The sequence below is a fragment of the Anser anser genome, assembly GCF_964211835.1.
Source record: "Anser anser genome assembly, chromosome: 8".
NCBI lineage: Eukaryota > Metazoa > Chordata > Aves > Anseriformes > Anatidae > Anser > Anser anser.
In genome coordinates this window covers 23,341,663-23,356,473 of record NC_139728.1, presented here as the reverse complement: position 1 = coordinate 23,356,473, position 14,811 = coordinate 23,341,663, and the positions used below count along the sequence as shown (strand labels likewise).

Genomic DNA, 14,811 nt, shown 5'->3' with positions numbered 1-14,811 from the left:
ACACGCTCATATATTGCTCATATAAGCTGGGTGCCTTGCCAGGGCCACATAAAGGACAGAGGGAGGGATGGGAGCTGAGCTTTTGGCTGGCACCAATGGAGCTGTTTTGGGGTGCCCTACCCCATTACCAGACTGACAGATCTGGACCTGCCCGGCAGATTTCAGCAATCACCCACAAAATGGAGCAGAAATCCCCCAAGACCCACAGGTGGAGGGGCCTGGCTGGAGAGTCTCTACACTTGTATAACTACACAGACATTCTCATTGCTGACAAAGTCCCCGGACAATAGGTTTCATTATGGGTTACCAGGCAGGGTGGATTTTTACCCATCTGGCTCCCCGGTAGTTATTTAATAACCAGTATCAACTTCTGGGCATGGAGTCAAGGATATATGGGTTGGTCAAGTGAGATGTAGTGCTTTGAGCCGATAGGGAAGGAAGAAAGGGCCTGGAAGAAGAGTGTCTAAAGCCACATTTAGGGAGATTAGGAAGAAGAATCTGAGCTTGGGTGACAGCAAAAGCCTCCCTCTGCAGGGGGCTGGCCTAACCCAGCCTCCAGCCTCTGCATTTTTTGTTTCACCAGTGGAGGGGTGTAAAACACTTTTATCACAGACTCCAGAGGTTTGGGGCCTGCTTTGAATGTTTGGTCTGATACTCTTCAGCACATCCTGGGGAAGATAACACAGGGAGTTTTTGCAGGGTAAGAAACTGTGGAAGTTCAAAAGCGAAAGTGAGGTGGCCAAGGAGCAACAGGCAGAGAGAAGTGAAAGAGGACAGTGCAGGCCTGGTCATCGTCAAGGACTGAGGCAAGGCCAGCCATGGCCTGCTGAACACCAGCAAGGCCTACGGCCCTGCTGCTCCCACACGTCCCAGCTGAAGTGAGGGACCTCGGAAAGAAAATCTCAGCTGGAAAAGCACCTGCAGGTGCTTCCTGATAGCCCGAGAGGTCTGGGTGGGTTGGCAAGGTGAACAGGGGCTTGGCTTCACCTTCTGGGCATCTGAGGCTAGCAAAGCTACAGCTGGTTGCTAAAGGGTGCTTGGGAGGTTGTCAAGCATTTGCAAAGAGCCTCTCCAGTTTTAGCTTTGTGCTGTGTATGCCTGCTTAATGGCAGTGTATACCAAGAGACGTCATGCCATAAACTTAAAAAAAATAATGTTACACCAAGGATCTACCATCCTGTACCACAGCCATCGACACATACAATAGTTGTTTTCAGGGTCTTGGGAGTCTCCCCACTTAATTTAGACACCTAAAGAGAAGAAAGGGAGGTTCTTTCTCAATGGCTGGACACATACTGTTAGCAGTCATTGCAGAAGGACTGGTTTGCCAAGCAGATGAAATTTAGGTGGCAAATTGGTACTTTGCCCCAGAGCTCGACCTTGCAGCAGCTGCTTTCCTGGGTGTGCCTGTGTTTATTTGGATAGGAAGAAGAGTCCAAGCCATCTGTCCCTGTGTGTTCCTGCAACGCTTAGTGCTGAGAGATGAAATGTGGTTGTAATGCCAAGAAAAATAATGTTTCAGGCTTCCTAACACATGATATATGAGGAAATCATGGCAAGAGCCCAGCAAGTGTCGCAGAGTAATGTGAGCTGCCTGGATCCCATCTGACCACACACATCTCCAGAGTGAATTTATATCTGGAAGCATTTAATGCAGCTGTCTTACCAGTATGTTGCAATACTTATTTAATTTACAGGTTGCTCCCAGTGCAATATCCCGGTGGGGTTTAGATGTCGATTGCTGGTAGCACCTGATAATGGGTTTGCCCAGTGAGCAGCATGTGTCCTGTGCAGGGATTGTGTTCCCCAGGGATGTGAGCAAGCCACTGTCACTGCTGGATCTGCCAGCCCTGGTGTGCTTGGCAGGGAGCAAGAAGGTGACACCACCAGGCCACTGTGAGTTATTGAAAAGCTGGGGCTGCTGCTGTTTAGCTGTGGCAATGAAAGAAATCCAAGATCTTTTTAACCAAAATGAATACTTACCCTGCTGCACCCAGCAGAGCCCCTTTATGAACTCTTGATAAATTAGTTATCTGAAGGCCTGAATCAGGCGGTCCAAGGTCGGCTCATCATCTTTGCAATTACCCTTTTGGCAGCAAGTAGAGAAGGATTAAAAAATGAAGTAACCTCTCTGCATCTAGTACTTAACTGTCTTTATCGGTCTGGGTTGCACATCCCATGTGACCAGGTCTTTTCTTTACTCTGAAGTGTCTTAATACCTAGCAGAGGAAAGGTAACTGGGAGGAGAGACACCCTCAGAAATGGCATTCGGGAAAGATCTGGCACTAGGACCGAGTTGTCCCAGCAGCCTCAGCCCGAGTCTCCAGTTCCAAAGCAGGGCAGCCACTGAAGATGTGGGATGCAGGATATGGGATGTGGGATGAGGGATGTGGGATGCAGGGCAGTGTGAGAAGCTGGAAAGGCCTTGGTTCTGTGCAAGCACAACTCTGCAACTACTGAAACATCAGTGTGCTGTTAACATTATTCTCATCCTAAGTCCAAAACACAGCACCATACCAACTACTAGGAGGAAAATTTACTCTAGCCCAGCTGAAACCAGGACACCATGCCAAGAAGCCATGGGCACAAGGCAGGGAGAAAGGCGGCAATGCTGCAGAACACCTTTCCTCTTCCTCTTCAGATAGGGAGAGGCAGATTTTTAGCGAGTCCTAAAAGTCCCGAGTGACTGAACAGGGCGAAGGCAGGAGCAGGTCGGCCACGAGCATGTATGTCAGCTGGGAACGCAGCAGAGCAGCCTTTCCTCTACCCCCAGGTCAGCCCATGCCCAAAAGACAGGCAGACCAGAGTTGTCCTGCTGCGGCCCTACACCACAGCACATCCATTGCTCTCTTTGGGCATTCAGACTGCTGCAAAAATGGTGACCTGCTCTTAAAAGCTCTGAAAATGGGGATTTCCAGGCAACCTATGTCAGTGCTCAAGAAACTTCAGCGGTTGCTTTGTGATATGTAATCTGTGTGTAACCAAATGCAATTTAGCAGAGGACATTTATTTACGTGAGGACCATTGTGACAACATCCCCTAATTGATCCCCATTTACCTACTCCCATTCAGTGGGTGCACTGAGTTCAGCCTCGTGCTCTTGCTAATCTGATGTTCTTGCTTTCATTTTTCACTTCTGCATGCCAAGGTTCATCCACGTGATGGCATTTTTTTAAAATCTTATCATGAAACAAAACTGAATCCAATAAAGAGATGTATGTTGTTTGCTTCTGGTGACCAGCTATTTTGATAAAAAAAAATTTCTCACATTACACTTTAGAATATGAAGGCAAGGTATATTTTGGAGTAAATGTAGTTGCCTTTATGCTTGAATAGAGTTGAAGGACAGTGTCTTATTTCATCTAGTGAAAGGAGGTGCAAGGGAAAATTTTTAGAGAAATATTTGTATTTATGTATCCAAGTTTGGTGTCTGTGTTGATTACAACAGCTGGATATTATTGATTCATGTTACCTTTATAGTCTTCTACGTCTTCAAAATACCTTTTTGGAGAGGCTGCAGCCCCACCAGTTGTTTCCCTTCATGGTTTTGTGCAGTAGCTATGCCTGCTCTTCTGCTTTGTGTGTCCTTACAGAGCCACATCCTGATCATTTGAGCAGTTCTTCCAATTTATCAAGATCATTCTGAATCCTAATACCACATCTGTTTCCTGAACTACTGGGAAAAATCTTGTTTTAGTCACTTTGGCAGTTTTTGCACCAGAGGTGGTTTATTCTGTGGGGCCCATGGGAGGAGATTGTGGGGCAGCTGGTGTGACCAAGCTGGTGAACATCAGCAATACAAAGCAATGCAGTGGCTGGTACAGGAATTACTGGTTTATTAATGCAAAAATTACAGCCTATTTTGCAGTTTGAGCAGAAGTTCGGGGCCCAAACTATAATCAGTGCATTGAGTGTAATCAGGCATTGAGCAGGAAAAGAGAGGCGAGGTCTGCCCCAAGCTGACCTGCAGGCACTGGGGAGGTGCGGGCACCGAGGTGACCATGGGGACACGTTCAGCTGCTGGCAGCAGCGCAGGAATGAGGAATTCTCATCCCCAAAGCCTGCTGTGCACCTTTTGTCCCAGGGAAGTATTGTTTTCTTCTCCACTCGGTCCCTCCTGCTGCCTCTCAGGCCATTTCCCAGCATCAGTGGATTTTCTTTAAGTGCAGGTGAATGCCGTTCTTGGAGCGAAGGATGATCTGAGGTATCTTCATGGGGGGATTGGCTGGGTCAGGGGACAGCTCGAAGCGGAGCAGGGTCAGGGCCAGGGCCACTTTCAACTCGTTCATGGCAAACTGCTGCCCGATGCAGTTCCTGGGATAAAGCGGTGGAGCTCAGCCTCTGGGCACAGCAAGCACCCAGGGGACGTGAGCAGGGGACAGCTGGGGGAACCGGAGAGAGGGGCCCCTGGCACAGGCTCCGTTGGGCTGAGCCACCCCCAGGGATGCACCTTTCCTCTCCCCACTTCTCTTCCAAAGTCCAGTACTTTACCTGATTCCAGCAGCAAAAGGCAGAAAGGCATGAGAGTGCCTGCCAGACGTGTTCTCCAGAGAAAACCGCAAAGGGTCAAACACCTGGATGTGAAGTATTGACAGCAAGAAAAAAATCACTTATGTAAGGAGCAAAGGTACTGACTGGTATCCTTGGAAATGCTACACCCCATAATTTCTGAACAACCCCATTGGAGAGAGGATGCATTTCAAGATGGACTGACACTCATACACCAGACCCCCATGGTTTCCACAGACCTGTGCAATGGTGTTGCCGAGACAAATCACACACAGCAATGATTACAGCCAAGGAGCTGTGACGCACGGGTGTGATTCAATTCACCACCTATAAGCCGAGCAAAACCATCTTTTTGTCTGTTAACTCGAGAAGCTTTCTGGAGCACTTCCATCTTCCTGGTGGTGCTGCACCCTGTGAAGAGGTGCTAACGCTGCTGTGTGACCACGCCATGCGACGACCACCAGAGCCTGAAACATGGCAGCTGCTTCTCAGCATCCCAAAGGTGCTGAGCAAAGACGTGCAGCAGCAAGAGTGCCCTGCTGTCCTAACGCACAGAGCGGGAGTTCAAAGAGGTGCAGCATACGGTGGGAAAGTTATTAGAAAGGCACTCCAAGACTTACCAAAGGATCTTTCCATACCATGGGGTTTCGGTGAATGGCATAAATGCTGATCGCGACGACGCAGCCTGTAAAGCAGTCGAGGAGGAGAAAAGGGCTCAGTGGCAAAGGCCAAATGATTTTACTGCTGTGATGTCAAGCGGACATGGGGGACACAAACCTTCTGGCAGGGTGCGTCCGTCGTGGAAGGTGATGGGTTTGTTGAGCTGCCGGGACACGCCGGGGACCGGCGGGTAAAGGCGAAGGCTCTCCTTGATGCACATGGTGCTGTAAGTCATCTTCCCCAGGTCCTCCCTGCAGAGACAGGGTAATTAGAGCCGCTTGCTCCCTCCCACTGCCCCGTTGCGATGGATGGGGTGCACAGCATCCAGCCACGGGCTGCTGCAAGCTGGGGACCCCACCACCTCTGAACAACTTTAAGCTTTCAACAAGCTTAAGCACAACATGACAGTGAGACACAAAAAGCCATGACTACAATGTGCGTTCAGCAACATGAAAAATCAGTCCCTTTGCACTCCAGGGATGTAAGAATGACTGTAATGGGGAAAATGTCATCAGATGGGGAAATGTTCACAAATGTTCACTTACCACTGAAGTGTCTCCCGGTCACCCAGGATGCCCTGGATCTCCTCCCTGCAGCGCGCCTGGTGCTCGGGGTGCAGTGCCAGGCAGTACAAGAGCCAGGAGATCCCGCTGGCCGTCGTGTCGTGCCCCTCGAACATGAACGTGTCCACCTCAGCACGCAGGTCCTCATCAGACAGGCTAGCTCCATTCTCGTCCTAGCAGCCCAGAGAGAGCTTCAGTGGCCCCCCAGGAGGGGACACTGCAATCTTTCAGCTATTGATGCATGAGTGATGATGGCTTTGGGATACGCATGTCCAAATAAATCTCTGTTTAGACTGAATCAGGGCCCCTTTTCATTTGTAAATCCCTTTGCCCCCTTATATTAAGACTGTGAAATCCCTCTTGGGGTTGAGCTCCCCAGCAGGCACTGCCAACATCTCAGTGGCTGAGCGCCAGGTCACCTCAGCCCCTCCTCAGCTGGGCAGGACCAGGTATGGTGTTTTCAGCTGATCTAATGGCTCGTGTGGCCCTGAGTACCTCTGGGGGTTTGTGGCACCCCCACAGGGGCTGGATTTTGCACTCTGTGGCCCTGCCTGCTGCTGCGTGTCCTCCTCAGCCAAGATGAGCTGTGCAGCCATCACCACTCACCTTGGCACAGAGCAGAATATCCAGGAAGTCCAAATGCCTCTTCTTCTGGATCTTCTCAAATTCCCGTTCATCTTTAAGGGACTCCTTCCGCTCGTGGATCACCTTGTCTGAGCGAGGAAGAGTGGAAGGTTCAGCAGGGGCAGGAGATGCTGAGCCTGGAAATCACCTCCTGAATGCAAAGCTCACCCAAGGGGATGTCTCCTACCAGTTCCTGATGCATTTGACACATGTATTTCTGCATCCCACGTCGTTTTGCTTTTTCAGGAGCATGACAACAAATGACGTGCACATTGCCATCAGCCACAGTAGCAGATCCTTTTCTGCACAATTCTTTGCCCACCACAGACCCCTTGGTCTGTCCTACCCACCCCTCCTGCACTGAAATCATGCCTGGCCTGGAGAGGAAAATCATTCCTGCCAGCAGTGTTGCCTGCAGTGCTCATCCCTCCATCTCGCCAGTGTCTGGTCATGTAACAGGAGTGTTCCCAGAGGATAATCCCTCAGAGCCCTCTCTTAGCCCGGTTTAATAACCCAGGAGCTGTCAGACCCCTTGCTTCATGCTGGACACAAGCCGTTGCTGCAAGCTGCTGCTCTCAGTGGATGCTCACAGGATCACTGCATGGGCAAGGAGGTAACTCACCTAGGGACTCATGGGGGTACCTAATTCTCAGCTCTGGATGGGTTTTTTTTGGGCCAGAGGCCGGAGCAGTGCCAGTAGATGTGGCAGATGCAGCGCCTGGGCCATGCCTGCCACCTGGAAAGCTCTTCTGGCCACCACCTGCCCTGCACAAAAGCTTTGGGAGCTGATGAAGACGGGCCATACCTGTGTGGTCATGAGCGAGCTGGCAGACCTTCCTGAACCGGAATCCATGGGGGCTGAGCCAGTAAATGAAGTCGTTGTGGTAGGGGAAGATGCGGAGCCGCTGGTGCACCATCTGGCACAGGTCGTAGACAGCCTGGATGTAGGTGTTTTTCCTGGGAAGAGGGGAAGAGAATTACACCACTGCATGTGATGGGATGGGCAATAATACCAGCCTGAAGCCCTCGCCACCTGCAGCCTCCCCAGGGTTCATGAGCAGTGACTAACCAAGTATTTAAGGGATAATGGCATCAGAAAGACTTCCTTAAGCCTAGAAGGCTGCTGCACTTCTACTTAGCAAGTGCTTGCCCAAGTGATTTGAGTCTGAGTGATCAAAGTGGATCTGGGAGAATCAGAACAAGGAATTTGCCTGCTTCCCCTTTGAGCTGCAGACTTTCCGCCAGGGCTCGGGGCAGCCAGCACTGACCTGTTGGTCTGGCAGTTGCTCTGATAGCTGAAGGCACATTTCATGATGCTATCAAGAGTCATCAAGCTGACATGCTCGAAGAGCTCCACTGGTTTCCCAACTTTGACCAGCTTTTCCCATTTATCCTAGGGGGCAAAGGAGACAAGAATGAGAAGACAAGGGGCAGTCCTGCAAGGTCTGCATGCACCCTCCCATTAGGCGAGTGCTTGGCCTTGGGTATGTCCCAGAGGAATGGAACAGAGAAAAACTGCTGTCAAAATCCCAGCAAGGGGAAGACAGCACCTGGCCTGATTTATCTCAAGCTGCTACGCACGGATCTGACGGACCCAAAAGCTGAGAAAAGGAGGAGAGAGAGGAGCACAGATGCACTTGAGCTCTCAGCGTGAAACCAGGCTGGGAAATAGGGCTTGCATATAGTTTTATGTCTTTGGTAAAGATTGCCACCTGGTGGCGTGGCCTGACACGGCACTTTGCACTGCCTGCAAGTGCAAAAACTGCACGAACTGCACCACAGTGCATTGCAAAAGCTTTCCTGGCTCTGCAGCCCCCGAACCCTGGCTGCTCCCTCGGCTGGCAGGAGGGAGGACAGCAGGGAGCCGCATGGAGCTGCTGGGGGAGAGCCTGGGCAAAGCCCCGTGAGCTGCTCTGGGGAGGCTGGGTGGAGGGGGACGAGAAGGAGCAGAGCTGCACCAGATCCTGCCTGTCCACGGGCAGCTGTGCACAAAGCCTCCAATCCCTCACCCCTAACTCACCCTGGTTTCTATCATGCCCAGCACCGAGGGATGAAAGGACACTGCATCGCTGTGCATCGGGCAAGCCAGGGACTGCAGTCTGGCCGAGGGTAGGATGACAAAAAATCACAGCCTTTAACCTCAGGTCACGGTGTAGCTATGCCCCAACCGTTATATTTTAGGGATTTGTTGTGAAACTTTATTTACTTTGGTTTTTCATTTACAAAAGTGCCTTCGACACCATCCCTACCAGCATCACGTTGGTAGACTCTGCCATCAGGGCTACGTAAGGCTTCAGGACGTCGTAATGAAACCCCGGCGTCAGGAGCTTTCGATGTTGGTGCCATTTTGGCCCGTGTAAGATCAGCAACCCTTTCCCTAGGGAAACACAGGCAGCACATGTTTCCGTAGGCACAAACAGAACGGTTTTAACCTGTCTATGGACACAGCCCAGCTAAACGTGCTAAAAAGTAATAATTTCAGAAAGCTTTTTGACATAACTGCATCAAGGAACAAGTGCAGTGCTGCTAATTTATAATGTGTTCTCAACTAACTTCAGGATCATTCCTGGAAGGCAAAGCCCTGGGAATACTTACCGATCCACGGGATAAGGTGTTTATAGCTGATGTTATCCTTGGGATCTGTAAAAAAAAAAAAAAGAGAGAAAAAGGAAAGAAAGAGGAAAGAAAATGGTAAGCATTTCACCAGCATCAATCTACCAGTTCGCACCTGAAGGCTGGCCCCGGGGTACCACTTCTGGTTGGTGTGAGACAGAACTGGTGGCAGCCTTGCAGAACTGATCGCTATTTCATGGCAAAACAACACTGTTGGGCCCAGTTATGAAAAACTGTATAAAAGCAGATTTTCGGAGTGGAATAAACAAGAATATTGGTAGTCCAAAGTTGAACGGATACGCTGTAGGATAAATGATTAACCCTCCCAGACAGCGCTGTCTAGCACCTCTCTCTCTCCATATGCACCAAACCAACGGCTCCGCAGGGTGACCGTGGGTCTGAGCCAACACCAAAGCTCCGAGTTGTCCTCTCCTCGCTGTGATCAGGCACCAAGAAGATGACTTTTTAAGGAGCACTTGAGGAAGTTAGATTTGTTGGCATGTTTCAGGTGATTTTGAGGGCCCCTGGTCCCTTGCAGCCCTTGGTGGGACACAGAGCTGTGTGCCTGGAGCATGCAGGACAGGGCACGCAGGAGCCAAATATCTCCGTGTCTTTGGATGATTTCTGCAAAGCAACTTATTTGTGAAATCCTGCCTTGCTGTGAATTGTCATCCTGGCACGGGACAGCTGCAGTCCGTGACTGCTGCCCCACAGCTGGGTGCATCGTCTCTTACCTCCTCTGGCAAACAGAGCCTTGGCATAGTCTGGATCGGTGACAACCAGGAATGCCGAGAAGCTCCCAAACCAGAGAGGGTGGGCATACAGGTACTTCTGTGACCAGACCTCTACCTTGTCCAGCGCCTCTTCCTCTTTGAGAAACTGCAGTTGTGGAAAAGTGAAAAGAGAAAGAATGCCCAGATTCGGTGAAAAAAATAAAATCTCCTAAGCCACCGTCTTAAAAAGCTCAAGGTTTTCCTGCACCACAAAACTATCACCAGCAAGGGGTGGTTCTCCCTCCAGGCTTGCCCAGCACGAGAAGCAGTCGTGCTTGTTACTTTTAAACATCATATAAAGTAATTCTTCCTTATCAATTAATCCTAGCCATGGGGAACACCCTTATGGGCAGGTGCGCGCTGCCTATCTGCGCATGCATGTTTGGTGCTCTTTTTCCGTGGCCGCTCCAAAGATTTACCCCAGACAGCACCTGGGTTTTGTGGCAGGAAAGGACATTCTTGCTTGCATATTGCTGAGCAATTAGCACCCAGGAGTAATGAGAAAATACAGCAGCACTTTTATGGCAGCCAACTGCATTGCTGCTGTGCCTGCTCTGGGGCAGCAATGCCTTCTCACTGGGAAAGCTGCATGCTGCTTCCTCCAGCCAGTCACGTGGAGAAGGCCAGTGTCCAGGTAAAACCCAAAGAATGAGTCCAAAGTCAACAAGGGAGCGTGTAAAGGAGGGGATGCTGGTCGTTAATGTCCAATCAAGATTTCATTGATTACCACGGATTTAATTTAATCTGCAATGGAAAGCCAGTGCTCCCAGAAAAGATGCTGATGAGCAACACGTGAACACTATCACCTATAGCAGTGGCACTGGATGGTTCATTCTTTCAAAGTGATCATTGTTTTATTGCTTTTTACAGCCGGTTGTGTTGTACATTAAACAGGCAATAACCAATGAACTGGTTAGATGGCTTGATGGAAATGTCCAGGGTCGCCGGCAGGGAAGAAAAAGATCAAAGAAGCAAAACATGCACAAGTTTCTTTAAACAAAAGCTGCTCTGACAATCTTGCCAGTCCACCCACAGACCTAGTCCGGCTGTGACACTAAGCAGAGGGAAGGGTTTTGGTGAGCTAGGGCTGAAACAGCAGCTGCTGCCTTGACCAAGCTGAAAGTTTAATTACACCTGCCGTGCAATTAATTTGATACGGTGTAGAAATTAGCCACAACGTCACCTTATTTACTGAGTCGAGGGAATGTTTGCTCGATTACTTTAGAGCTGACTTACCTTGGCTCAGCTTTTTGTTCAACAAGCATTTCTCAGGCTGCGGTGGTTGGTGCTCAGTTAGCCACCCACCCAGCCTCGTCCCGGGGAGACACAGCGGGCGTCTGCTCCGTGGGGCCAGTCCCAGCTCACCCCCAGCCAAACCCCAGCTCAAGATTTAGCACTTACTAAAGAGAATCATACATTTCTCCAGTTTCAGGGGGCCAGTTTTCCTCCTAAAGGGAGCAGTCCTCCCCAGCGCTCATCTGCCAGCCTATACCTTGGGCAACATCAGCAAGGGGACTTGGCACGGTGCCTTCAGACACCTGAGCAAGTGACAGTCCCTTGGACACAGCTGCTTGGGTTTCCTCCTGTCGTGCGATCAGAGAAAGCATAAACATGCTGGCAGTAACCGGGACAGCAGTAAGCCTCACTGTGCTCAGCTTTCCAGGGGTGGCAGAAGTCCTAACGCCGCAAGTCTTTGCACCTAGCCTACTGTCTGGAGCATCGGCACCCAGTTTGATCCACGCTACTGCGACAAATCCTTGCGCTGGCAGAGAGTGGAGCGAGTTCTGTGAAAGGAGAGATTGCCCCCAAGGTGAACCACCTCTGCCGGCCGTGCAGAGGGGGTTAAAGTCCTGCAGGTTGCAGAGGAACGTCAACTGTCAGCTCCTGCTTCTTAACCAGATATGAGGCGTGCATGTTTGGTGTGCTTTTAAAAAAAAAAAAAAACACAAAACACAACAGCACTTCTATTTCTTCCTCCCTTGGGTGCTTTAAAAGACAAGTATAACCCCTGCTTGGTTCTAAGGAAGAAAGGTAATAGCCCGATCTCACGCCGAAATGCAAGATTTGGAATGGATCCAACGTTAAAAGCATCTGGGAAGAGGCGCCTAAAGGCGTTTTTAATGACCACGCGCTGATAGCGAATGAAGCACAGGAAACACAGGAGCTGAAATCTGACCACTAAGCTGCACTAACACAGCTTAGTCAAAAATAGGCTTGCTCTCCTCCAGCGGGTGCTAAAACAGGCGAGATGCACACAGAAGGCTGCTGAGGGACTGACGGCCCTCCTGGACCGTGGGCAGCTCCCCTGCGGTTCCCAAAAATTGTGACCATGGGGAAGCGCAGCCAGGCCCTGGTACTCTGGGTTTTCGCCAGGTCATGCCACTTCAGCGAGACAGAAGGGCTCTGCGCCGCCTCTCCTGACGCTAATTTCTACCAAGTGACTTGGATAAGCAGAGGCTAACACCTGAGAATGCTTCAAAACAAACAGCGATGCATTCCCAGGAGAACTACCTGAGGCACCGTAAGTATATTTGAGATACTGAACTGAACCAAAACTGGCACTTCATTACTTTAAATCGATGGAATAGGAAATTCCGGTGTTCTCCCTGAATGCAGCTGCCAGACATCCCGTTAGCTCCTCCTCTAGGTGTCTGTAGATTTTGTACTCGGCATGTGCCTAGGGCATTTACAGCTTCCTCACTGGCTCAGTGAACTGTTGGTTTTTAGTGAATTTAGCAGCACTTAATCAGTAAAACTAACAGGAATCCTTCCTCAACAAAGTAGAAGCTTGTCAAAGGTAAAAGGTTACTTTAGTCCAAGGTAAAGTTGAACTGTGAACAACCTAGCAATGACGGGAGAGAGTGATCAGCACAAGGGAGTCAAGTCCCATCTCAGTAGAAACTGGCACAGCTGAGAAACTGGTGAACACACTTCATTAACTGCAGTTTTAAAGTCTAATTGGCAGCACAACAAAACCCCGAACTGGCCTGTCTTCACATTCACGTTGCCAAAAGCCTAACTGTCCTGCCCAGCACAGCAAAACTGGGGCTGCCGCGGCGTGGATGGGGTCTCTCCGAGGTCCTGCCTCCGGCAGAACTTCTCCGCCACATTTTCCAACTATTTTTTTGGGGTGTCAGTTATTTAACGTGCCATAGATTGGGTCAGGGTGGGGAATCAGCAGAGGCCGGGAGAGGTCAGGGTGATTTTAGAAATGCAGAATCAATCCCAGGATCACAGAATGGATTGGGGTGGAAGGGACCTTAAAGACCACCTGCTTCCAGCCCCCCGCCGCGGCCAGGGATGCCACCCGCCAGATCCACTTGCCCGAAGCCCCATCCAGCCTGGCCCTGAAGGCTTCCGGCAAGAATTAAAAAGCTCTTCCACCTTATCATGAATTAAAAACCTTTTCATATCGGGCAGCCACGCTGCACCTCGCGGAGCTGCCGGGAAGCTGCACCGTGCTCACGGGCTGACCCGTGTGGGCGAGCACGCATCTTGGGATCACTCGCACACGCCACAGGCGCTTATAACGGCACTTTTTGTGCCCACGGGCGTGTCTGGCCGTGGGTTTAACCCTTCCTTACGAAGACAGCCGTGGGTTTAACCCTTCCTTACGAGGACACCTCGCGTTACTGCCTCTATATCCCCACCCCCCCCCCCCCCCCGGCCAGCCGCCGCCTCCTTCCCCCCGCCTTTTGCAGGCACCGCAGCGTGCGGCTCTCCCCGGGCGCCTCTCCCTGCGCTCCCCACGCGTGTCCCCCCCCCCGTCCCCACGCGGGGTCACCTCCCGGCCGCCCCCCGTTCCTCCCGCAGCCCCCATTGCCTCCCCCCATTCCCCCGGGGGGCCGGCGCCCACCCGCGTTTTCCCCCCACCTCGTGGACGTGCCCGAGCAGCCAGTGCGTGGGGTGCCCGGGGAAGGCGGCCAGAGCCCGGAGCAGCTCCCTCCGCCGGTGGTAGAGCTGGATGGCCTTCAGCAGCACGCACGTCAGGCAGAAAACGGCGGCCAAGTGCAGCACCCGGGCCACATCCACGCCCAGCCAGGTCGCCTTCATCCCCCGCCGGCCCGAAACCCAGGCAAGCCGCTCGCCGCGGCTCCGGGCGGGTAGCGGAGTCCTTGTCCCCGCCGGCAGCCAATGCAGGGCGGGGAGGCAGGGCCGGGAGGCCGAGTGGAGGCCAAATCACGGCACAGCTTGTTGGGAACGGAGCTGCCAGCCCCGGGAGATGCCGCCCGCCCCGAGCCCCCCCGCCCGCCGGTACCGGCGGCGAGCCCCGGGCTGGGCTGGGGGGGAGCGGGGGCTGGGGGGTGCCCGCGGGTCCCGCGCTGCTGCGGGGAGCTGCTGGGACGTGGGGGCAGAAAATAAAGGGATGTGGGGCTAAGCGGCCACGCACAGCCGGGTTTGTGCCAGGGAAATGCAGGGGGTGCGTCTGGCAAAAATTGAAGCTGGGCGGGGGGGGGATTCAGGGCTTCGCTCCGCGGAGATGCGCTTGAGCGCTGTGTGAGCAGAGGCACACTGTGAAGGTACAGCTTAAAGCTGGCTGGGACAAAATTTGAAGATGTGGCCTCCACAGCGAGCAGGGAGTCCAGCCACGGGACTGGTACTGGGTATAAAACAGCCCCAAAAGCCACAGGTTGAGGGATGTGTGAGGCAGGGTGGCTGGGTGTTCCCCGAGGCGAGGGACTTGGGGACTGGTGCAACCAGGCTGTGGGGACAGAAAGTGTGTCCCTTCATGGGGACAAATCCATGGCACCGGGTGCTGGCCGATGGACGCACAGGAGGTGTTTGGGGAGCCCCAGGCTCTCCTGTGCCACGCAGCTGCACAGTGTTGGGCATGGTGAAGACCACGGGGCTGCTCCTGAGGGCTTGTAGGGGCAGGCTCAGCTCTCGGGCTGGGAAGCTGTTGCACATCCAGGGGATGAGGGCTTTCCTCGCTCTGCCCTGGGGCCTTCAGACATTTCCCTGCCTCCCTGCTGTGCAGGGATGAGGCTTAGGTTGGAAATTAGGAGACATTTCTTCTCAGAAAAAGCGGTCAGGCATTGGAGTGGGTTGCCCAGGAAGGTGGTGGAGTC

The 14,811-nt window shown here is 52.1% G+C and overlaps 1 protein-coding gene across 1 annotated transcript; it reads right to left on the bottom strand.

Moving 5' to 3' along the window:
- Positions 1 to 3,815: 3,815 nt before the first annotated feature.
- Positions 3,816 to 14,090, bottom strand: CYP4B1 (cytochrome P450 family 4 subfamily B member 1). The gene is made up of 12 exons (XM_083845618.1): positions 13,616 to 14,090; positions 9,704 to 9,848; positions 8,952 to 8,996; positions 8,606 to 8,733; positions 7,625 to 7,749; positions 7,162 to 7,313; positions 6,339 to 6,445; positions 5,715 to 5,905; positions 5,287 to 5,420; positions 5,130 to 5,194; positions 4,492 to 4,574; positions 3,816 to 4,314 (listed from the first exon to the last, which is right to left on the bottom strand). The coding sequence occupies exons 1-12, from the start codon at positions 13,793 to 13,795 to the stop codon at positions 4,146 to 4,148; spliced, it is 1,524 nt and encodes a 507-aa protein (XP_083701744.1). The 5' UTR covers positions 13,796 to 14,090; the 3' UTR covers positions 3,816 to 4,145.
- Between the last annotated feature and the right edge of the window lie 721 nt (positions 14,091 to 14,811).

Coding starts and splice junctions, on each gene's coding strand:
- CYP4B1 (XM_083845618.1), bottom strand. CDS start 13,795: ATGAAGGCGACCTGGCTGGGCGTGGATGTGGCCCGGGTGCTGCACTTG. Junction 7,750..8,605: donor AGTCTACCAACGTGATGCTG/GTAGGGATGGTG, acceptor TTTGCCCCCTAG/GATAAATGGGAAAAGCTGGT. Junction 5,421..5,714: donor GACCGGGAGACACTTCAGTG/GTAAGTGAACAT, acceptor CTGTCTCTGCAG/GGAGGACCTGGGGAAGATGA.